General features: G+C 39.6%; 1 protein-coding gene and 1 long non-coding RNA gene across 7 annotated transcripts in view; one reads left to right on the top strand and one right to left on the bottom strand.

Moving 5' to 3' along the window:
• The window catches only part of MSRB3 (methionine sulfoxide reductase B3), a 161612-nt gene extending 138214 nt beyond the window's left edge, over positions 1 to 23398 (bottom strand). The window contains exon 1 of one of the 3 annotated variants that reach the window (XM_040637227.1): positions 23286 to 23398. In XM_040637227.1, coding sequence (XP_040493161.1) covers positions 23286 to 23376 — 91 coding nt within the window. In that variant the 5' untranslated portion in view covers positions 23377 to 23398. Of the gene's footprint in view, positions 1 to 22598; positions 22652 to 23285 lie in introns of those variants that run through there. The other 2 variants (XM_040637228.1, XM_008684250.2) reach the window with 2 other exon arrangements.
• A 163-nt stretch (positions 23399 to 23561) lies between these two features.
• LOC103656837 overlaps positions 23562 to 25021 on the top strand; it is a 37787-nt gene continuing 36327 nt past the window's right edge. For all 4 annotated transcript variants that reach the window (XR_005836664.1, XR_005836663.1, XR_005836665.1 and 1 more), the window contains exon 1: positions 23562 to 23959. This is a non-coding gene — a long non-coding RNA (uncharacterized LOC103656837). The remainder of the gene's footprint in view (positions 23960 to 25021) is intronic.

The following is a 25021-nucleotide window of genomic DNA, read 5'->3' as shown; positions in this document are numbered from 1 at the left end:
ACTAATCTAAATGTCTACTATGAAGTTCTATAAAAATACTGTTCTTATCAGCACAGTGCCTAGTACAGTTATGTTCAACTAATGTTTGTTGAATGTGCAATTAGTCATTTACTTCTTGCAGCCAACAGGCCATTAGCTAGAATTGGGCATCCCTTTTGTTAAGCAAAGATCTGTTTGTATTTGTTATAAGAAACAGCCAGAACTCTGGTTATTAGGAATTCTAAATCAATCTTCCAAGCCATTTAAAGATCACACTTTTAGGAATTTATAAAAGCTACTCAGTTCATCTATATAAGTTCTTGTGGAAAACAATGTATTAAGAGCAGATGAATATGCAAAAATGTAAGATACAGTCTGTGCCATCAAAAAATACACTAGCCTAGATGGAAACATAACACAGGCCCTAAATGCCTTAATTGAGGTAGAAATAAAGTACATGGAATTGCAGAGAAAGAAATATTGCTTCCAACTTTGGGAGAGGGAGTGGCAGGAATATGGGGGTGTTGGGAACCAAAGAAAAGCTGCATAAAGAACTTTTTAAAAAAAATATATATACATATATATATATATCTGGGGTTAGCCATTTTTTAACTTTTGATCTCAAGATCTCTTTACACTCCTAAAAACTATCAAGGACTCAAGATGTCTTTTGTTTATATGGTTATACCTATCAATATTTACTATAGTGACAATTAAAACTGAGTAATTTAAAAATATTTGCTTATTCCATTAAAAACAACAATAAAAATACATAGTTTAAATGACATTTTTAGTGAAAAATAACTGTATTATCCAAAACATGAGTTCTTACTTCTGTGAATCTCTTTTATATCTGATTTAACAAAAAAACAACGGGATTCTCATGTCTACTTCGGCATTCAATCTGTTGCCGATAAATTGTTTTGGTTTATATATACAAATAAAATCTTGCCTCACTCAGGTAAGTTCTTAGAAAAGGGAGGAATAGTTTCATAACTTTTTCAGAGAATTGTAGATATTCTTCTTTGAGACTATACCAAAACTCAACAAATGATAGTCTGAAACTATTATCAATAAACTTTTCATACAATTACATTAAAGCTCAATGATCTATCTTGCGTTTTGAATGGATCTTCTAACTTTGCATGATTTTGTTACATCATGCAAAGTTGATTTAAAAAATATTGGTTCACTGGATTATGCAGATCTTTCATAAGTTGACACATTTCATTATCAATATCAAAAATCATATTCATTAATATCACCACCGATCTCATCAGAAAAGTCTTTTAAGTATTGAGAAGCTGTCAAGCAAGAGCTCACAGAGGTAAACATAAGTTTTCCAAAATTTTGCTTTTTACCTTGCAAGCTCGAATTTACCATTGCCAACAAATACTGACAGGTGTTTTCCTTAAAGTGACAGAATCACTTCAATCATTAAGAAAATGCATGCCAAATATCCTAGTCTAAATAACCACAGTTTGTCTGTTGGTCATTCCATCAAGTAAGATGGTGTTTCAAACAATCACAGAAGAGCTTTGCCTGGAGACAACCACTGTTCTTTGGTATGTAGAAGCCCTTTATAAAAGTGTATTTCCCATTACTTCACACAGAATGTTACAAAGATATGTACTCAAGATCAAGATTTAATAACATTAATATAAATGTTACTACTTCATCAAGGACATTCTTATGTGAAAGTGGCTTCCCCCCCCCCCGCCACGTGTATGTTAATAAAGAACAGAATGACTACTAATAAAGTTTGTTGCCACTACCTTGATTCATACTAAGACACCAGCAATGTTACCCACTTTTGCTTTTCCAACATCGGTGCAAGCGTCAACACAATGAAAAGGGAAAATAATGTCTTAGTATTGTATGAAAATAGTTTTCACTTTGCAATTCCCTTGAAAGGGTCTCAGAGACTCTAAGGTTCCTCAGCCCACACTTTAAGAACTGCTAGTCACATCGCTTTGCACATAGCCAGCACAGTAAATAGTCAATAAACATTTGTGGAATAAATGAACATGAACAGAGAAACACGTGTATAATTTATCCCACACTGTTTAAGAAACAACAAATGATTAGAAAATAGTATTAGTAGTGTCTTTAGACTTTTTACTACTTCTCGAGGTAATTAGTACATTTCCTATCTCATCTAGTCTGTGGACAAATGCAAAATTTTAAATTATTTTATCAAAGGGAAGAGGACAGTGATGACAGATTTCTGAAAGTAACAATCAGAAGGCTACAAATCCAATTTTCTCAGCACCAATCTTTGAAATACACAAAAGTATATGTTCTACTAAGGGACAAGAAAACAAATTCTGAATTAGTGTTATAGCTAGAAAAGGAAAATTAACTTGTTGATAAATTCACTCAACATTTCTGAATCTATATCATGTACATGGTACTATTAATTCATGTAAGTTTTACCAATAAAAACCTGCAAGTAGAATAACCAAAGAATTAGACCTTTTGGAAATGTTTGAGACTAACAGAATTTTATCATTAAATAGATTTAGAACTAGAAAAAAAAAATCTTTGGAGAACACCTAATACATCAATTTTTGAACACGAAGTTACCACCCACCACAGGTAAAATATTATTTACGAGGTGTTTCACAAGTAATTTGTTAAAAATTAAAACTTTAGATGCCCAAGTATGAAAATACGGTTTTTAAGAAAACAACTAGGATGTATTTAGAGTTACCTCTTTAACAATGTCACCCTCATTTTGTTTTCTGACATGAATTCTTGAGTGGGAGAGAGGAGAGTGGAGTTAGAACTCACACCAGGAATGTGCAGCCTAGACCATCTGTTCCTCAAGTCTATAATCACAATCTGCCGTATGACTGTATGTTGCTCATGAAATATCACCCATCATGTGTATCTCAGTGGAAAAAAAGTGGGAGAAACAATGAACTGATCCAAACCTCTTATCTTGTAAACAGCAAAACAGAGATAAAGAGACTTCTCAAAGGTCAGACAGCCAGCTGGAGAAAATACTAGGCTAAAATCCCTCTTGTCTACATACTGCAGGCTCCCCATTTTCTTTATTATTCACTTCACATAAAAGGTAGCAAAAGGACATAAAGAACTGACAATGCAAAAGTTACACTGTGTCAATTAGGATACACCAACAGTATAATTAAAATAGGATTATGGACAAAAGTCCATCTTCTGAAAGCTAATAGTAACGTTACTAAATGCTATTTTTTTCAGGATTCCTGTTTTGAAAAGCATCTAGTTAAATACAGGGATTTATTCACTCTCACAGTAATATTGTATGACTTCTATCTCCAATATAAAACACAAATCTTTTTCTTCTAAAACGTACATTGATTTCACAGCTCAAAGCTTCTACATTATATATGTGTTTCATCTAAAAATTCTTTAATATTTAAAAAGTGCCAACAACAAGAAAGCAAAACCCACATAAATCATGTTTGATTACCACAAAAAAATGCCTTCAGAATTTTTCAGTAGGACTGTTTCATTTTGTGTTTACACAGTACAGTTTTGTTTTGCTTTTCTAGTACTTGAGTTCAAATTCAAAGTTTCTCACTGACTAGTTGGGTTTCATTTGAAGTTTTGCTCTGAGCTTCAGAAATCTCAGCTGTAAACTTGGAGTTTGTAACAGCTTCCTTGCAAGACTGCTACTAGAGGGGCCCTGGCACGGACATCACCAAAATACTACTACTATTCCTTCCTTAAGTAACATTCTCTACTGATTATTTGTTAATACCCCCCCCATTGAATTTGCAGAACTGAATGTCACTGTCGCCCCACGACATTTTATACTGTTGACTTTCCTTATTGAAAACATTCTTCATTTGACTTTTTCTATGATACTACACAGTATCGTTTTCTTCCTCCCTTTCCGGAAATCACTTCTCTACCTCACGCCATTTTGCTTCTGATTTTCAGACTGATTATGCTCCAGAGCTACCCCTTCAGTGCCTTCAGTATTTCTCACAATTGAATCTCTTCCTTACAGGTCTCACCTCCTCTTACAACTTCCGCCATGTAAAGATCTGGCTCCAACACGGAAACCAGCTCTAGTGCTGCATCTTCTAATATCTATTGCATAACATCCAATTTGCATTTGCACACTGTGTTCTAATTTCCAGGCACTTTCAAACACATGATAATATAGTCTTATATAGCTTATAAGAAAGAATCTTTAGTGGCACTTCAAAATATTATTCAAATATTTCGTATGCATACATCTTACTTGATATTACTATTAATGATAATGACTTTTGAGCACCTGCACCAGGTGATTCTGTATGTGGTTATATATCACTTAATCCTCCTGTCGACCCTGAGGGAAGTATTCCTATATATTGTAGATTCATGCTATTTGCCCAACATTTCTGGCTCTCTGTTTTTCAGGCAAGTTAGGAACACACTTCCTGGCCCCTGTGACTGAGTGAGACCACGACATTAGTTCTGGGCAATAGGTTGTGAATATAAATGATAATGTGTGTCACTTCTAAGCCACAGTACTTAATTGTTGCTGTGAGAATCTCCAGAACTTTCTTTCCCTCTCCAAGAGTGATCAGCAATGTTCTATAATTAGACATTGGCTGTTTTATTAACCATGATCCTGGAGTAAGAAGACATGGGGCAGAGTCCCTCATCTGACAATGAACACGCAGTACAAGCAAGAAATAAACCTTCAGTGTTTTAAGCCATTGGGATTTGGGGATTATGTGTTCCAGCAGAATCTCAGGTTCAGAGAAAAAATTGCTTGAGGTCATAAGGCCAGTAAATGATGGAGTCAGAATTTGAACTGAAGTCTGTGTTAATCTCTTCTACCACATGAAAAATTCCCCAAGGGCAGGGACTTTTGTGGGCCAGACTGCTGTCCTTGTTTGGGAAAATAACAGGGTCTGGAAGGATGAGAAGTCCAATGTCAAAGACAACGAGACCACCTCGAAGAGCCCAGAATCTCTCTCATTAGTCATCCCTTCTATTCCTAAATACCCCAAAGAGATTCTGACCTTGGTCAGAAAACATGGTTCTCTTCTCATATTCAGATATTAAAAGCTAGGAGAGACCTACTTCACCTTGGATCATCTGGAGATAACAAACCCGTCCCAACCCTTCAAGACTAAAGCTTTCACTCAGCTGCAAAACTAACTGAGTAGTTCCCAGTCACAAAATGACTGAAAGCTCCCTGAACATTCACCATATTCAGTGCTGCTTCTCTTACTGAATAAACAAGTCAGTGCCCAGATTCCAGACTTTAGAAATAGAGTGCCCTGATTTTAATCAATCTATGAAAAACTAAGAAGAAAAAACAACCCATTTGCCATGATGCTAGAAAAATGTATATCCTTTCTGGTGGAACAGAGATCACTGAACCTAAGGAGAAGGAACTACAGCAATAGCTCGCTTTTTTGACCTGAAAGTAAATAGTAAGTAAACAATAGCTATAGAATTAACAATATGCACTTTTAAAGACCACCTAGATGCAGAGATTTGGCTGTGGCTTCAGAAGAGAAGGTAAACACTAGTAACATCACATTTAAAAACAAAAAGAAAAGCTATGTAGCTAACAAAATGTACAAAGGGCCAGAAAGAAAGGTAGAGGAAAGGGTAGAGTATCAGGACCCTCATCTTATTAAGTAGTGTTAGGAGATACTAACTAGACTAGAAAATGCTAATTGACTCTTAGAATCCATTCTTTCTTCTTTGTGTTATTAATAGAACCCTCTGAAATTTTAGCTGAATATACAGCTACATTTCTTAGCCTCCCTTGCTGACACCATGATACTCAGGTTTGGCCAAAGGAACACAAGCCGAGAAAGTTCCAATCACCTCCTCTACAGACAAAATCACTACTTCAGCCATCCTCTTCCTCTGGGAAACGGCAACGGTAGCATCATGCCTGGACCCTGAGATAGAAGTTACTTGAGGGAAAAAACAGACGTAACAGGTCATGAAACAAAGCTACTCCAATCCATCCAACTGTGGGCTATTACCTACCATGGGCTACTGTGGGAGAAAAATAAACCGCAGCTTATGTAAGTTCCTCTCCTTGGAATCTTTGTCACAACTGCTTGGCAGGTAACCTATCAAAAGCTGATGAGCAAGTATTTATTGTTACAAAAGTGAACAACAGGGAAATTTAAAAGTCAACAGAACAGTAAGCAGTAGTAGAGAGACTAGAGAAGAAAGAGCAGAGATAGACCCTTACTTTTCATGACTGGATATCATATAAAATAGATGAATCAAGAAGTAGTGCTATAACTATATTGACTAAAATTAGGGAACTACCAGAATGATTTAAAAACATTACTCCAGAAGAGTGAAACAGAGATGGGGAGGGGTGGAGTTGGAGGCGGTTGCTTTTCATCTTAAGTTCCCATGTACCAAGAACCATGTACAGGTTTTTCATAAAAATAAAGCTTATACGTGCAAAAAAGATAGAATGCCTCAAGACAGACCGTTTCATCTAAAGAAAAACTTGCTAATGTGGGCTGACTAAATCCTACGCCTGGGTCTATAAACTACAGTATCTATATCTATCACTACAAGACTATTTTTAATGAGTTGATTATAAGCTCTAAAAATACGTGTCCTTAAATCATGTTTCAAATATTTTAAGTTAGAACTTTGCCACCATTCCAGGAAAACAGAAAGCGTTAGCACTGGAAACTGCAAATAAATACTTGTTCTTGTACCAGAATTTTAGCATTCCTCCCTCCAAGTTTACTTTCCGTTACAGAAAGTAAGAAAACTATGAAATAAAATTCTCATGATGGTATGCATTGTGGCTTGAATCTGATAGAGCAGATAAAGGAAAAGTTTTATGAAAATGGACTCCTTCTGTTACACTGAAAGATAAATCGTAATGGCCTCCATCAACTATCCTTTGATATCATGTTGGCCTTGGGAGAGAAGAGAAGCCATGAATGAGATCATATAGTGAAAGAAATAAAATATTTTGCAAAATGTTCTTTCTACTTTGTCCCTCAGTGGGGTTTTTTTTTTTTAATTAATTTTAGGTGATTAAATCATGTTTTAAAAAGAATTTGGGGGGTGCCTGGCTGGCTCGGTTGGTTAAGCATCGCACTCTTGATCTCAGCTCACAGTCATGAGTTCAAGCCCTGCTCTGGGCTCCACGCTGGGTGTGGAGCCTACTTTAAAAAAAGAAGGAAGAGAAGGAGAAGGAGAATTTGGGTATTCCACATGCATCTCAAGCTATTCATTTGTTTGTTTGTCTCTTTACCAATTTATTATTGGTAAACTCGATTTGTTTCCTTCTTCACTAAATTTATTATTCTTTCTGTATTCCTGATCCTGTTAAAAACTACTCCCAGCCACTCAACTTCAAATCTGGGAGTCATCCTCAATCATTTTCTATTTTAACCATTCATATCCAATTGACACTAAGTGCTGTCAGATTTATTTCCAAGATATTGCTCAAATACATCCTTTTCTTTTTATCTTTCATCTAAAATACAGTAATGGCCTCTTACTGGTCTTTCTGCCTCTAACCTGACTTCCCTCACATCCACCCTCCCTACTGCTGCAAAAGTGCTTTGTCCTAGTTCTGACCATGTCAATAACCCTGCTTCGTGTGCTTTCATGTTCATTAGCACCTACAGGGGAAAATTCAACCAATCTCTTCTGGCATTCAAGACTTACCAGGTTCGCTTCTCTTCCTACTTGCATAACTTCAGTCATCAATCCTCCCTAGTATACTATATGCTTCATGAGCTCTCTTGTTCTTTACTTTGTCTCTAGTATCTCACACAGCAAATAACCCTGAGGAGGCATTCAATAAGTATATTTTGAATAAATAAATAAATATTCTGATGATAGCCAACTCTTTATGATTTCCCACACACCTTTTCTACTCTCACCATACCACCCATATATTTTTTAACCTCCAAGACCCAGTTTAAATATCATCTCCTCTGGGAAACTTTCCCTTACAGCTGTTCCCCCACACCCCTCTCCTCATCCCTTCCATTAGAAAATGAATCAATTGTTCTATTATTTCCTACTTCAGTGCCTCTATTATTATATCTACTACTGCATGTTAGAGTTTCAGGTTTATATGTATGCCTCTCCTACAAACTCCTTGAGAATAGTCAGTGATATACACCACTGTAAAATAAAGGCTCAACAAATGTTTTCATCGAACTGAACTCAAATGTCACTTCCTCTGTTTTCCCCCATCTCTGTGCATAATGTCCTAGCTCCCATAGGACTAGAGTCCTATGTTGTATGTAGGCAGTGTAGTATATAGGAAAGAGTCAGGACTGGGTTCAAATTCTGACTCTATCACTTAGCTCGGCTGATAAATCTTGAGCAAATTAGTTACTCTCTCTGATCCTCAGTTTCCTTACCTACATAATCTATCATATCACTAACTTCATTAAGTGTTGGAAGGATTAAATAAGATAATGTTTTTGAAAGTGATTAGCAGACTTCTGAGTGAATTTTACTCTCCTTACTGAGGAGGAAAAGCAAGAACTACCATGTAGAGATAGAGATAGCAAGTGACAGAGAGAGCATGTGTATGTATGTGTGCAGGTGTGTTCACATGTGGCAGGGTTTAATTAGCTTAGTTTTGGACAGGGTTAGAATGAGGCAATTGTCTAGCAGACAATTCAGCTGAGATTAATTTTTCTATTACAGCAATTATGTTTTAGTGACTGCCAAAAAAATCATTATCTTTGACAAACAAGAATTTCAAGTTTTGCAATCAACTGTTTCAGTCAATCATATAGAGTGATCTAGCTTTATGCATGCATGAGGCAAATGTATGAATGTAACAGGAATCTGACAAAGTAAACTTTTGGTCAACTCTAATTTGAACGTCTTGATCAGAGTTAGAAAATATTGTTAAAATTCAACTAAAACTGCCAATATCACGTACATTCAAAGAATAAAACTGTTCTCAGATTTATAACTAATTTTGCATCATGACTCAGAATTATCTACAACATTAGAGGTACTGAAATCCCAGTACTAACCTTGGGACTGATGTTAATTTGCCATTTGTATGCCAATAAATTCTATCGTTCCTAGGTTCTTCTTCTAAACAGAATGCTAGCAACTTTTTATATTTCATAATTACACTATCATTTGCACTTAGGTTATTCTATAAGCATTTTGAAGCCACCTAATTATGCTTTATTGGATTCTTTTTATTAAATGTTGTTTTGGGCTAACATGTTATATAACGCTCTGTAATTCCTTCAGATACCAGGAGAGCTCGGAAACATGCATGCATATATTCTGCATGCAGAGGGAAAAAAACACCTCAAGCATGGACTCTAGCCAAATGATAATCAAATCAAAACACCCATAAGAATGGTAAAGTTGAGGTATGAAAGGTATGGTGGTAATCACTAAATGCAGTAGATGTTACATAATTAAATGAAAAAGATAAAAATAGTCCTTAAAAGGGAGAACATATAAAAATAACAATTCCACAAGAAGCATGTGGGTCTACGGCCCAACTGTAGTTAACAAAGGCACAGCAGAAAAAAAAAGAAAGAATCCAAAACTCCTCCTGCAGAGAAGAGTCAAATGTTATTTTATCCTGTTTTTTTTTTCAAATTTAATAATTAGATTAGTTTAGGCTCAATGATGTTTTTAAACACTTTTTCAAGGTTACAGAACCTAAAATGTGTCACCCTTTCAAATCCCTATGAAATATAAAAGCAAATAAAACACAGAAACCATATGGCGAAAAGATTGAAAACTAAGGGGAAAAGATCATAAAAAGGGGATAAAACAAGAGGACAAGGAATGTTATCAACTATGTCCATGATAACACAAATATAAATGATTTAAATGCACCTACGAAAAAATGACTCTCATACAGAGTTACCGAACAAAGAAACGGTACAGAGGGAATTTTTAGAAAGCAGAGATAAAGAGAGACTGTGCACATGCATACACGTACACTACACACACACACACACACACAGACAAGGGTGGCAATACAAATAAATACCTTTTAAAAGAGAATATGGGGGAAATGAATGTGCATCCACACTGGAAACTGAAATAGGATAAACCCACTCTGAAATACTTCTGCTAGACAAAGTGCAGAGAGAATGTATTGAGGAAAAGCCCAATCCCAACTCACCTCATGTGCAAAGAGAAGTGAAAGTTAGTGAAAGAGAATCCAGCAGATTCCTGCCAGGATTCTCAACAGGCGCCAAGGCCAGAGGGCAGGTAGGTCCCAGGTATCAAGAGCTTCATAACTGGCACAGTGTGTCTGGAGCCAAGAGTTAACTCTGGCAAGCACTTCTGGCCCCGGAAGCCACACGAAGCAAGGGTTCTGAGGCAATGCTCACGCCCGGCATACCAAGGATTGGGGAAGCCCTGCCATGGCTAACTTCTGAAAAAGACAGGCAAACATGGAAATCTAGGGGCACTGCCCAGGAAACTCTGAGTGCTATTTCAATCAGAGAAAACAAGTTCAACCCGAGGGCACCGCTTCTCGCTCCAGCCACCTCCAGTGCTGATGCTCCTTTCCCTCTCTACACTGTGGCCACTGGAGTCAGAAAATTAAATTATAGGAAACCTGAACTTTTGTCTTCTTTCCCTCTATCACCCTGAAAGATTAAGAAAAACACACATCAAACTAAGCTTGTAGCCTCTCACTTCCCAAACTGGGCAAGCCCACGGTGCATTCACCCTGTATTCTATTTGACAAACGGGTGCTGGGGACAAAGTGAGAAACAATAAGACACGGTCCGCCTCTGTGAAGCTTACATATCAGTGAGAAAGATACTATTAGCAAGTGCAATAAGGATCACAGAGAAGCAAAGGAGGAATGAAGATCCTATGTTACAGAGGAAAGAAGTCTACTTTGGGGGAAGCATAAGAATGCCTTCCTGGAGGTAGTAACATTTAAATTAAGAATAAAAGATAAGACTGTACCGCCCACTTCAAGAATGAAGAAACAAGTATTCCAGACAAAGAAAGCGATAAGCAGTGGCACTGAGATAAGAATGAATGCAGCCTGCTGGCGGTGATGAAAGAAGAGCAGGGCTGGAAGGTGTAGGTGAGGAGTACAGGAGGGGAAAGGAGAAGGCTATCAAGGAACCAGAAGCAAATCTTGGAAGGCGTTATAAGAATATGGAACATCGGGGCACCTGGGTGGCACAGCGGTTAGGCGTCTGCCTTCGGTTCAGGGCGTGATCCCGGCGTTGTGGGATCGAGCCCCACATCAGGCTCCTCCGCTATGAGCCTGCTTCTTCCTCTCCCACTCCCCCTGCTTGTGTTCCCTCTCTCGCTGGCTGTCTCTATCTCTGTCGAGTAAATAAATTAAAAAATCTTTAAAAAAAAAAATATGGAACATCATCCTAAAAAGAAAGGGGAGTAACTGAAAGAGAGTAACATGATCAGATCCAGCTGAAAGGTGGAAGATGGATGGGGGTGGCAGAAGACCTGGAGCAGTGAGATTAATGAGGAAGCCACTGCAGAATTCTAGGCAAAATTTGATGTAGTGCATGAGAATAGGAAAATATTTTAGGAGGACTCCAGTTCTGGCTCAAGCAACTGTGCAAATGGTAATATCATTTACTAAGATAGGGAACAAGAGGGGAGGCTTAAGTTTGGGGGGGGAACCTTTAGTTTTTGGTATGTTGAAGGTGCCTAAGACACTGCCATCCAAGCAGAGATAATACAGAAGCAAGTGATATATGGGACTATGGCTTGGGAAACAGATCTGGTTTATGGGTAGATTTAGGGGGAGTTAATTTTATACGAATGGAACTGAAGCCATAGGGTAAACCTGATTGCCTCAGAAAATGCATAAAATGAGAAAAGAAAATGTCAGACCCCTGAGGAAACTTAACATTTATCAATGAGATGGAGAAGAAAGAATTCGCAAAAGAGAACAAGAAGGAGCACTGGCCAAAGAAGGGAGAGGTCAAGGAAAGTGTTATCCCAGAATAACAATGATGATGATTAGGACAATAATTAAGGATGTTGTTAGCTAACATCTACTGTGAATGGACTCTGTGGAAGACACTGTGCTCAGTGATCTACATGTATTTTCTCATTTAACAATTGCAACAACCTATGTGGTAAAGAACAATAGCATTGCCATTCTACAAATGAAGAAAACTAAGGCACAGATAATTTAATTAATTTGTTTAGGATCACATATATAACAATAACAGTGTTACAAATGAATAGAAAAGACTACTTCTAGAAGTGAATGGTCAATGTATCAAATACCCTGAAGACAGGGAACAAATTGAGTTCATTGGGTTTAATGATGTGGACACCATTAGTGGCTCCAATCAAAGCAGTTTCAGTGGAATAGCATGGATGGTTCTTCTCATTTTCTTGGACCCTATATCCAATCCATCAGCAATCCATCAGTTCTGCCTTCAGCACTCTGATCCAAACCATTATCAACTAAACTAGCCCTTAATGGTTTACCTGCTTCCATTTGGCCCCTACAATCCATTCTCCACACAGCAGCCAGACTGATTATTTTAAAATGCAAATCAGATCTTGTCACTGCCTGCTTAAAACCCGCTAATGGCTTCCATCAAGCAGAATAGTATCTAAGCTCCTCATTATGGTCTAAAAGCCCCATATGATCTCACCCCCTTCTTTGCCCTCAACTCTGACCATCCTCCCTCCTTCTCCTACCACAAAATGGTCTTCTCATTCCCTCTACAACAGGCCGTGCTGGTTCCAAACTGAGAATGACAGTCCCTAGTCTCTCCAGGTCATGCTGCATTCCCAGAGATTAGATGAGTTAGTGCTGGACATGCAGCATAGGCTCAACACATACTTTTGGATGGACAGCAGACAGAGACAGCAAGGACATAACTTGTAAAACAACTTGGTCACAGAGGATGATGGCAAGCGGAGTAGGCTTTTTGTTTATTTTACAAGATAAGAGAAATCTGAGCATGTTTAAGTAAAGGATATTACGAGATTATCCAAGACCTTGGAAAAACTTGAAAACATAATAAACTCACAATGTGAACAAAAAAAAATTATTAGGAAATTAATCAATTTAGGAAAAAAGGTTATACAGGAAAGTTACAGTACAAAGGGATTTTACTCTCTATACTGAAGTTTCTTCTTCTGCAATTTGAGGGGTTGGGGAAAATCAGTAGTTTCCAATCACTATCAAGAACTTCTCTTTATTTAATTATTGTCCTTCATGATGGTCCTTGATTACACTGAAAGGAGGCTCTGATTAGCAATTACGTATGTCTGATTAATGAAATAATTATACCTAACCAATGCAACTCAGTTGGGAAATTCAAAGCTCAGGAAGATTAAGTGATTCATTTAAGGTCACAGAAATATTTTTTTTAAAAAAAGGATGTCATTGTCTATAAATGAAGAAACTGGTCCAAATTAGCAAAAGAAATCAATGGAATCAATTCCAAACCATATACCAAAGTAAAAAAACGGAAAGATTTTAGAAGAATAATAAAGAAGATATTCTTTTTCCTTTTAATTGGTGGGGGGAGCAATAATAAATCCCAGAGAATTTTTAAAAACCTGCATGAAAAAGTCATGGTCTAACTGTAAAGCAAATTAACCTGTAGTATGACTTTAAACAATGTGTGCAGGAGAACCAACTTGATGATCACACTGGGATCATTCTTTTTTGAAAGTCACAAAAGCACTTTAATACCTTAAAAAGTGAAATGGGAAAAATACAATTAAAAGAAAAGACTACATAGGAGTCACAATACTGCAATGATTAGGAGCATAAACCCTGTAACCAGATTGCCAAGATTTAAGTCATAGTCATACAAATTACTGAATGCCTTGCACCTCAGTCCTTAATCTCAATATATGAGTTCTTGTGATAAGATGCTACCTCTTTGATTAAGTTGCCATGAGCATTAAATAAGTTAATATATGTGAACAGTACTTAATCCAGCAGCTGGCACAAATGGTAAAAAGACTAGTAACATCTGTATGTGAGTATTTGCTATTATTGCATTATCGCTACCATTACTATTATTATTATTATTATTATTATTATTCACTACATGGATGGTGAAGCTTAGAAGCAATGGGGAAAAAAACAGATTTGACTCCACAGAAAAACATAAGCACCCTGAAAGATAAATGTGAAAGGAGCAGAAACAAATAAAAAGTAGAAAAACATATAGACGATAAAAGAAATGTTAATCTTTTTAAAAATGAGTTACACACACCAATATGGGTAACACAAATACAAGGCGATGGGGGAAAAAAGCAAGTCACGGAAGTTACACAGCAGATGACACCATTAATACAGAGTTCCAAGTTATGCAAAAGTAAATAATAAAATATGTAGAGATAGATACATCTGCGGAGAAACTTTAAAAAAAAAAGCAAGAGTGCATTAGTTATCATTTGTGTTAAGTGTTCATCACAAAATGCGTGACTGGGTTCTCTGAGCAGAGGCGGGTGTGCATGAAGGTCACCTGGCGCCCCTAATAGTCCACTTCTTTTTTTTTTTTTTTAAGATTTTATTTATTTATTTGACAGAGATTGAGACAGCCAGCGAGAGAGGGAACACAAGCAGGGGGAGTGGGAGAGGAAGAAGCAGGCTCATAGCGGAAAAGCCCGATGTGGGGCTTGATCCCAGAACGCTGGGATCATGCCCTGAGCTGAAGGCAGACGCTTAACGACTGCGCTACCCAGGCGCCCCTAATATTCCACTTCTGAAGCTGAGTAGGGATACCTAAATTTTTAAAAATCATTCTTTATGTCTTATATATAGATGTTATATATTCTTTTTGTTCATGTGAAATATTTATTTTTAAAAAAGGGCAAAAACTTAACAATACATTATAAAGGCAAGAGAAGATTTTTTTCCTGTCTAATCAGTAGTTTTTTTTTTCTTTAAAGCTCAATGGAGAAGATTTTCTTCTTTAATGATAAGAGCAAATTAACTAGTTTTAAGAATTAAATATATTTCTAGGATGATCAAAAGCAAATGCTACTAGCAGGGTACCCTGATTAAAAGAGCGCCATTCCCATCTCAGATACAGCATCAAGCCCAAATAAGCAATTCTTAGCTATACATTTACATCAACCAACATAGTTTCTAGTGCTTAATGCCATTACTTTGAATGGCATCATTAATATGATGTTTCTAACCTCTAGATAAATCTATCCTCTAAATAAATACTGGATCTTTTTTTTTTTAAGATTTTTTATTTATTTATTCGACAGAGATAGAGACAGCCGGCGAGAGAGGGAGCACAAGCAGGGGGAGTGGGAGAGGAAGAAGCAGGCTCCTAGCGGAGGAGCCTGATGTGGGGCTCGATCCCACAACACCGGGATCACGCCCTGAGCCGAAGGCAGACGCTTAACCGCTGTGCCACCCAGGCGCCCCTAAATACTGGATCTTTAAAAGGGTTATAGAACTTTGCTTATGCATCAAATTACTGCGCACATTAGGCTACAAAGTTCAAATATAAGATCTTAGTCACAGAATAACATTTATACTTAGTTCCACAAAATAGACAACTTGAAGAACCAAACATAACAAGAGAAGACAACTTTGTATAATTTATTAATTATGTCCCTTCCATTAAAAATTATGAAAGCTACTTAGAGACTTGTAGACAACCCAGAGACTATAGAATCTTGAAGTAAAAACAACATCAGGTATTACTCAGTCCAGCTGGTTCAGTTCGCTGATATGAGAACAGGCATAGAGAGTGTAAATGCCTCATGCAGGAACAGGACCAGGAAAACCCAGTCTTTCAATTTGCTATCCAGTGTTCTTTTCATCGCACTACACTGACTCCTTTGCAACATGAACGTATACACAAGGATGCAAATATACTAATGAGTCTGCAATTTTTCCACTGGCTCTGCAACTTGGTAAACATCCCCTACCTTCAACCATGCCCTTCCCAGCTCCCTACAGTGATTAACTAGACGGACGATCCCACATCAGGATACCGGGAAGCAGTACAGTGTATGCACCTCTTCATTCGCGGTTACTGTGCATCCTACCTGGCGGACTGTGTACAGGGAGACATGGCCCTACCTTTCTTTCCTCATACACCAGTAATCTAAGATAAACTATCCACCTGTAATAGTCATCTTACATCTCTCCCAACCCCAGCCACATCCAGATTCTCTGACAACCAAACACAATATAAAGAAGAGAAATGAAAGAACAAACATAAAATTCAGGACTCTCTGATTTATACAAAAGCTGTCCTGATGTTTTTTAAAGACTCTAAATGTAATACAGGCTTATTTTCAGTGTTGCCTTAAATTTAACATACGTACTGAGGGATCAGTTGGTTTTGTTTTGTTTGCAGGGTTTTTTTCCTTTAAAGAAAATAAACCAACCGGAGAAACCATAAAGATTCATTGTGTAATTTATTGTAACAGAAAATAATTACGCCATAACAGAGACTGCTGTAGGTATGTACACACATGCAACTCGCCTACTACATTTCATCCCAAAAACAAGAGTATGGCCCTAAAAATAATGCTCATATACCTGAAAACATAGTTTTTAACAAGTATTCATACACTAACCCCTGAGACTGCTTAACAGCCCAGTCTTAGCATGAAGTACGTTGCCTGGCATAAAACAGGCAACTGGTGTTCCTAGAGGATGTTGAGAAGGAACTTTCTTGTCATTCCAAAATTTCAACCATGGCTCAGATTTTCAAACAAAACTCTCCTCCACATTCTAAAGTGAGATGACAACGAGCCACTGAAAGGTGAGACTGGAACCCCCCTGGAGTATACACAAAGCAAGAAATCAAGCTGTCTATAGACTCCACAAGCCATAATTTCCACATATGTGTACCTTCTGAACGTGCGAATGCTTTTATTTTAAAAAACTCATTTAAAGTTTTTATAGTGGCTTTTTGCTATTATGTATTTTCTCAGTCAACAGCTACTAAAAGCACAACTACTAGCATATGGGAGGGTTCCTTTTTTTAATCAAGTTAGAAATTATTCTTAATACTCCATACTGAACATAAATATGCCATTTCAGACAAATGTTATGAAGTGTGTACTATTCTTAGAAACAGAATCAGGGCACCCCGTTGATCAGGAAGCTAGGCCCTGAGAGCACATTTCCTATACCAGCACCATTTCTCTATTTCACCTCTATTTTACAAACCTCTGCAGTCTAAACAAATAAAGCCCTCTTAATGAACTAAATTCCCTCTGCTTCCTTCAGAAAGACAGGTATCAAGAAATTGTCTTGTGGGGCGCCTGGGTGGCTCAGTTGTTAAGCGTCTGCTCCGCTGGGAGCCTGCTTCTTCCTCTCCCACTCCCCCTGCTTGTGTTCCCTCTCTCACTGGCTGTCTCTCTCTCTGTCAAATAAATAAATAAAATATTTTAAAAAAAGAAAAAGAAATTGTCTTGTGGTTTCCTGATAAACAGCATTCAGCTGGGTTACACGGTCACACAAATGCCAGGTAACAATGCTGTTCCAGGCTACCATGGCCCAGAGTCACAGATCAAGGTGTGGTGGCCTAGGTGGCCAACTCAAGTGTTCGAGAACCTTACAGGAAATGCTTGAAGAGGTAAGAAAAACAAGGCATTCCATAAGAAAGAGGCAGGGATATGATTTATTATAAATTTTTAATTATAGATTAGGACATCGTCAACAATTGTTTTGTGGATAAGAACTTGACCATGGCAATAAAAAGTACCCATAGAGGACCAGGAAAAAGACAAAGAGAAAAAAAGCTAACGAGCACTTCATCTGGTGGGAATCACATTGGCTTCACATTCTTGGGGAAGGTAAAGGGAGGAATGAGGAGGAGACAATAAAATGTGTGATCAAAGCTAAATGAACCACTTGCAAGAAGCTCAGAGTACAGAGAAAAGCAAGGTTTTGTGATGAGGAAGACATTTAAGGTGTTAGTCCTTTATCTTACGAAAGATAAGCCACGGAAGAGGTTAAGACGGGAAGTAGCAGCAATGATTCCGCAGTTTGGGAAGGTCTTTCTGGCTGCAGGATCCTTTGCTCAAGGCTTCCCACGTACTATTCATGGAGTGAGTCATGTGGATTCCCCTAAAGAAGGAACACTCATGGACAGAAGGCCATATACTGACGGGGCATCGCTTAAAGCCAGAAGAAGCTGCATGTTCTTGGTGATGATGTTTTTCCTGTGCCCTTCCTCTTCTCCAGTCAACAAATATTTTCTTTTCCCCTTTATTTTTAGTCTTCCTTACTCATACATGTTTTATCTCCAGCCCCGATCTCTCCAAGTCACAGCGTCACATTTCTGACTCAGTTACACATCTATCGCCACATGAATGTTCTACCAGCACCTCAAATGCAGAACTAAAACCAAACTCATTTTTTACCCCCACCCACAAACCTGCTGAGTGCACATTCTCACAATCGCCCCAAGCTTAACATCTTCCCATTATCTTTTAGTCATTCCTCTCTTTCCCCATCTCCAATTAATTGTCCGGTCTACCTCACCAACATTTCTTGAATCCCATCACCACGCCCCTAGCTCAGGTCTTCATTCCCTAAGAAAATCTCCTATAACCTTTCTTTATTAATCCAATGGTTTCTTTCCTGATTCAAGTCATCCTCTGAATTATTAGATAATGTATCTTATAATCCTACTCTGATTTTGAGGACTCAAAAAACTTCAATCTCATAGCTTACTAACGCAGTCCAAATTTTCTAGCCTAGTATTAAAAACCCTCCTTTGTTCTAGGCCAAACCTAACTTTCAGTTTTTATACTTTATCTTCCCACTATTCCCCTTCATATATGCTCCAATGTTTTCTTATGCCTGCCCTCTCTAATCTGGTAAATATTGGGTGTTCAATACAAGTCGATTTCCTTCCACATCAGTTTGCTATACTCTCCTTCCCCACCCAATTCAGTTTGCAGGAAAAGAGCCTATTGTTCTGTATATTTGATCATCACATAGGAAATTAGAATATTCATGGAAAAGCCTGTAACATCTAAAAAACCAACAAGGACTGAGAAAGAAGAGCAATATGACTGAGCTTCGACATCTGCAGAAGGTAGTGACGAGCAGGATCCCATACACGCTTCTGAACATTTGAAAAAGCTGGAATCATTATGCCTGGGATGATGAGTGCTAACAGTTTATCTGAATTCTTCTGGATGATTCACTGGTCTAACAGAACCTATAGTTTAGGGAAGAAGATAGTACTTACGGATTGGATCATGTGAGATGGTAAAATGAGGCCACAGTCAAGGTACACAATGTCTTGGAAACACAAGGAAATGACAAATTCTAAGAGGTGAAGAAAGCTTTGCAAAAGACCATGAGATGGAGGCCTGAAGGACAGGTTAGGAGAGAAAAACAATCCAGGTGGTGGAAGCAGTGTAAAGGAAAGGGACAAATGGAAAATGCTAGACAGAGGTGAGAAACAGGAAAATACCTAAAGAACTCCCTCAACGATTCCGATTTTGAATGTCTCTAATTATCACTTAAATAGTTTTAATGAATTCACCCTTAAGAGCTATCTGAGCCCAGCATTTTAATTCAGTAAATTCCTGAAAATATGCAGACGATTATCTGCAGGATGGATCAGCCGTTATTAAACAAGATTTTCAAAAAGTCAGGTGGATCCCAGGCTACTTTGTGATTCCTAAATGCAGTGCTACCCTCCACCTACTCCCCAAAGGCTCCTCTTCGGCATTGCTGCCTCAGTATCCCTCAGGATCCCACTGAAGGTGGCATGCTCTTTCCCACACACACCGAAATCAAGGGAAAATTATACCTTTTAAGGACTAATAATCCCATAATACAAAATGTAAAAATGAAAAATCAAATCACATAAATGTCTGCAGTACACACTACAAAGAACTTTAGAATTAGAAGAGACCTTAGGGAAAATCTTTATCAAGACCCAAACTGTGTCTATCAGGTTCTTTCTCTCAGGAATTCAGAATCAAGCCTCAAAGATTAGTCCTTCCCTGTGAACCGAGGGGCACGTAAATACTCAGGAGCTGCTGGGCATTCATATTCAACAATGAACACAGGAAAGCAGAAAAAAAATTGGTCAGCAAGGAAAGGACAATGAAGCAAAGAAAGGCAAAGAGGAGAGACAGGGAAAGTTCCAGGGTTTCCAGTCTCCGGTCCCTAATATGGTCTGTCTGCATTTAGCTTCCATCAAATTCCTTTCTTTCGTTTTCCTAAAACCAGTTCAAGTTCGTTTCTGTTACTTGCAACAGAAGCTTAACCAAATCCTCCATGAAGTCAGTTGGTTGATTTATTACTGGCCTACCTTTCCTATAATTTCTTTTCCCTTTCTTTGCATTTCCTTAAAAGCCATAAAGATGACTTTGGCATGCTATAGAGAAAATATGTGAACACGGACCGTGCTGACCATTTTAAAAGAAAAACTGCCTGTGCCCAGAAAGGAGAAAATATGCGAATATTCAAAGTAAAGCCTTGAGATATCTGTACGGCAATCGCAAAGGCTAACAAACGGCAAATTAAATAGCGATCTGATTATCCTATCCAAACTCAATTTAATTCTGAATAAACCAGATGGGCAGATCCAAGTATGATCAATAGGGCATTTTGTAGGAATGTAGGGCATTTCATCTGGAATGCCCCCAAACAGCCACAGCCTCCCAACCACAGAAAGATTTGGGTGCTCTACAGTGGTATCCCTAATCCAGACACAAATTCCAAAACTGAATACCAAACCATTTTAGGGCCTGGGCTTAACTGCCCCAAACAGCAGTTAGACATTTACCCTATGACATAACCAGCACTTCCTGCTATCAGATGAGGGGAAGAGAAAGTAACAGAAGCTTAATATCATGGAACTCTGTCAACGTGTGTGTATCTGTGTGCGTGTGCCAGATATCAAGATGTTCCACAAGCTGGATCCACACTAATCAGATCTGGCCACAAGCAGACCAGTTTAACATGTATAGCAAGTCAGAGTTGACAATCAGAAGTTTGAATCAACGTAGGGTGGGTAGCTCTGCAGGATTATATCAACAAAAACAATATTACAGCATCCTGGAGTTCGAAGGGACATGGAGTCTATGTCCAACTTCATCACTTTACAGAGAAGGAAGCTAAACATCTGAACCAAATTCATCAACCAAATCCCCAACTATAATACGTAACACAGGCAAGATAAAATCAAAGAACTGTAACCAGATAATAGAACCAAAAAAGCATTATTTCCTAAAGTTCCTCTTTAATGGCTGAAATTTCATTTTTAACTTAAAAAGGATAAATGTATTAGAAAATGTAGGAAAAAATCTATGAAACTACCGTAAGGTTCCTTTTTGGGACATTCTTGTTACTTGAGTTTAGCAAAATAGTAAAGATTTCTTACGTAATGTGTTAACATTTTAGTTAAGATATTAGAACAAGCACCTTTAAAAACCAAAAAACTGTGAGTTGATTCAAAACATAAATGATGCTGTATGCTTGCAACCTTGGCAGATAGGCAGTTTAGGCACTGTGACAAAATTCTATATGGCAGAGAACTACGTATTTTAATATAAAAAAATTCCAGAGGTTCACATAAGGCCCTAATAAAAGTCTTCAGAAATTAGACTTATATGTCAGCTAGGACCAAAATTAAAAGAATGAATGTTTAAATTATCCAAATATAAACTTGGTGTTCAAAATTGCTGGCAAGGGGCCGCAGTACAGTGGATTTTGGTCTTCAAGGGCTGCTTTACCACAAGTATTAGGTAAGTCAACACATCACTGAGGAAAAAAAATATGTATATATTCCCTGGCAGTACAATCCACTCTTTATTGCAGCACAGTATTTTCTAGAAGACCAATAATAAAATATGCAGTTAGAACCTCTGTATTTCTCAAGAAGTACTATTAAAGTACTATTAAAGATACTCCTAAAATATGAATCCATAAAAAAACCTGAAAAACAGTTCTAGTCAGAAGCAAACATGAAATTGATATCATTACTTAAATTAATATTTATAAACTGCACATTTACTAAGTTAAACATTTTTAAAATCTCCCATTAATCTAAATTGGCAATTTTATGTTACATGCCTCCTGAAGATTTTTTTTATAGACCAACTATCTTTTAAAATCTGTTTTGCCACCAATGCTGCAAACGGAAATATGAAGAGACAGACCAGAGAGTTCTGAATATAATCTATGCTTAACAGAATCAGCTTTCAACTAATTTATAAGTCCTAATTGCGAGCCACATCTTATGTTGACAGTTCAGTCTACTAGTGGCAAAAACAAAAACAAACTAAAATTTCCTAATCTCAACTGAGGAAGTATAATTTTCGTTCTTCCATTCCAGAAAAAAATTAAGAACTGAGAAGCTCTGATGATTAGTAAGTTAGATACTCGTCACAAATGTCAAAGTTCATGCAATTTCACATTTACCTTAAACTCTACATTTGTAATTTCAAATAATTACTTTTTATTATAACCTTATTAAAAAATCTTCACTGATATTTTCCACATGATTTAAAGAAAGTGATCTTTAAAACTCATCCTCTTAAGACTTCAGAATTACCATAATTATAGTCCTAAACCAAGGAAGGCAGGAATGGTACCTTCCGTTCACATAGTTTGACTTTAAATAGTCCAGTGTAAAACTTAAAAAACAGACACGGGTGCTTTTTTTCGCTCAAAGACAAAACAAAACTGGTACCTGGCAAACTCGGGGTTTTGTTCGGTTTTGGCCTATTAAATACCAGCGGGGCCCGCGGGAGCCTGAGCCTCAGCCCCCCGCGCGGGCGACGCGGCGGACGCGCGACCGTGCGCCCCTGGGTGCCCCCGGCTCGCCGCCCGCCGCTCCCGGCGCTGCCCCCGGCGCCGCCCGAAGCCCCGGCGCCCCACGCCCCTCCCGGACGCGCGGCTGGAGGCGCGGGCCTGGCCGGCGCATTCCCACGCACCCCGGCCCGTTATCCGAGCGGGCACTTCGGCGGGGCCCCCGCTGCTGGTCCCGCGCCCTCCCGAAGCCGGCGCGGCGGCCCTCCCCCGCCTCCTGCGGGCTGCCCCGCCAAGCCCCTCCCCGGGGCCCCGCGTCGGGCGAGAGCGTCCCTCCGGCTCAGGTTCGCTCCGGGGACGGGATAAGGTGTCAGCAAGGCGGCCAGACGCCTCCCGTAGGCGGGGGCGAAGCCAGCCTGACCTCCTTCCGTCCGCCCCCCACCGCCCGCGCGGGACGCTCCCCTTCAGCGCCCCTCCCCGGCTCGGGAAAGGGGGCGTCCCCGCAGGAGGCTGAAGGGGGCGCAGCCGGTGCTCAGAGGGGATCCGGGGTCTGGGTCACACCTCAACTCGGCAGGGTTGGGGTTTGAGAGGGGAGGGGAGGCGAGGCGGGGAGGGAGCCCAAACTTACCTGACTGCGCGGCTCCCCGCGCCACGGCCGTGGCCAGCCAGAGGCAGAGGCAGAGCGAGAGGGGGCGCGGGAGGGTCCGCCGCGGGCTCATGGAAGGGTTAGGGAGCCGCCGCCGCCGCCGTCCGAGCCTCCCTCCCTCCCTCCCTCCCAGGCTCCGGGCGACGGACGGGGCGGCGGGAGGCATGACGGGAAATTCCTGGGCACGGGCAGCCGAGTCCAAATATGAGCATGGGAGACGAGCGAGGGAGGACCGCGGAGCGCGCCCGCCGCGGACGGGGCCCGCTGCCCGGCCTCGGCGGCCGCCAACTCCCTCCTCCTCCGAATCCCTTTGCTGCACAGCCGCCACGAGGCCGCGGGCCGCGAGCGCGAGCAGGTGGGATCTCTCTGCCAGGGAGCATCCCTGTCCAGGGCTGAGGCCCAAGAGCAGAGCCGACCCACCCAGGTCCCACCTGAGACCCCTGACCGGGGTAGAAAAGAGAGAAACCACCACCAGGAGCCCGGAGACGGCGAGCCAAGGACCCGAGAGAAGATGCCTAAGGGGTTTAGAGAGACTCCCGCGCTGCCCCTAACCACTTGAGAGCTTTGCTCGTGAGAGGATACAAAGATCTGGCAAATACTTCTGTTAAGTGTGGGAGGGTGAGGCTGGAGCGGCGCCGCCAGTTCTGCACATTCAGGTGAGCTACCCAATACACAACAAACAGGCATTAGAAGACACAAAACCACCCTCCTGCGTTCCAGGGGTTTGAGGCAGGCTGCGTGACAACGGTTTTCCTAATAGTTAAGTGCTGATGTTGAGACCAGTTGTCCTTTCCACCACCAACCTCTGTTCCTCCCCTTACACTAGTTTTGTATTTGTTGTAGCTTGTCTAAAAGGCAAGGTTGAAATTTATTCAAAAGGTGCTACCGCTGATGGCCAAACTGTCAGTCCCAGATGTTTAATTACAGGCCCAAGCCACTAGTTCCCTGCCTTTTCTTTGGCACTGATAACTCCTCCAGTAATCAAGTCCAAATGACCCTTAGCTTTTCAAGACAACGTAATTACGTCTTCATTACTATAATTTATTATTTTTTTATTCACACTAACACGACAGGCCCTGGAGATGCAAAATGTTATATAATTACTTAGGAACATTTTAAGATGCTACAAAAATGATTTATTGATGCAAAATTCTTAAGGGGTAAATGCCAAACAGATTTAGAGCATGGATTATTCTAATATGAACTAAAGTGTGGTGATTTGTACATCACACTATTTGTTTGAAAATGCTGATTTGAAAATCAGAAACTTCAAAACAGATTTAATTCTAGCAAATTATTAAGGCCCATATGCCAAAAGCCACTCCATTTGCAAGTAGCTCCCCTTAAATCATCTGGTACTGAGAAACACCACAACCCATGAATTACTCCTGGCAACTGGGCAGATTTCACCCTTAACATACTAGCAGTGATAATGGGGCTAAGGGCAGATGACCTAAGTAAACTAAGGGTAAGTAAACTGTAATACAGTAAATAAGGGATTTAAAAGACACATGGTGTGGGGCGCCTGGGTGGCGCAGTCGGTAAGTGTCTGCCTTCGCCTCAGAGTATGATCCCAGCGTTCTCGGATCGAGCCCCACGTCAGGCTCCTCTGTTGGGAGCCTGCTTCTTCCTCTCCTACTCCCCCTGCTTGTGTTCCCTCTCTCGCTGGCTGTCTCTCTGTGTCAAATAAATAAATAAAATCTTTAAAAAAAAAAAAA

The sequence above is a fragment of the Ursus maritimus genome, unplaced genomic scaffold (assembly GCF_017311325.1).
Source record: "Ursus maritimus isolate PB19 unplaced genomic scaffold, ASM1731132v1 scaffold_21, whole genome shotgun sequence".
NCBI lineage: Eukaryota > Metazoa > Chordata > Mammalia > Carnivora > Ursidae > Ursus > Ursus maritimus.
Note: the sequence above shows the minus strand (reverse complement) of the source record. Positions and strands in the feature narration are given on the sequence as shown.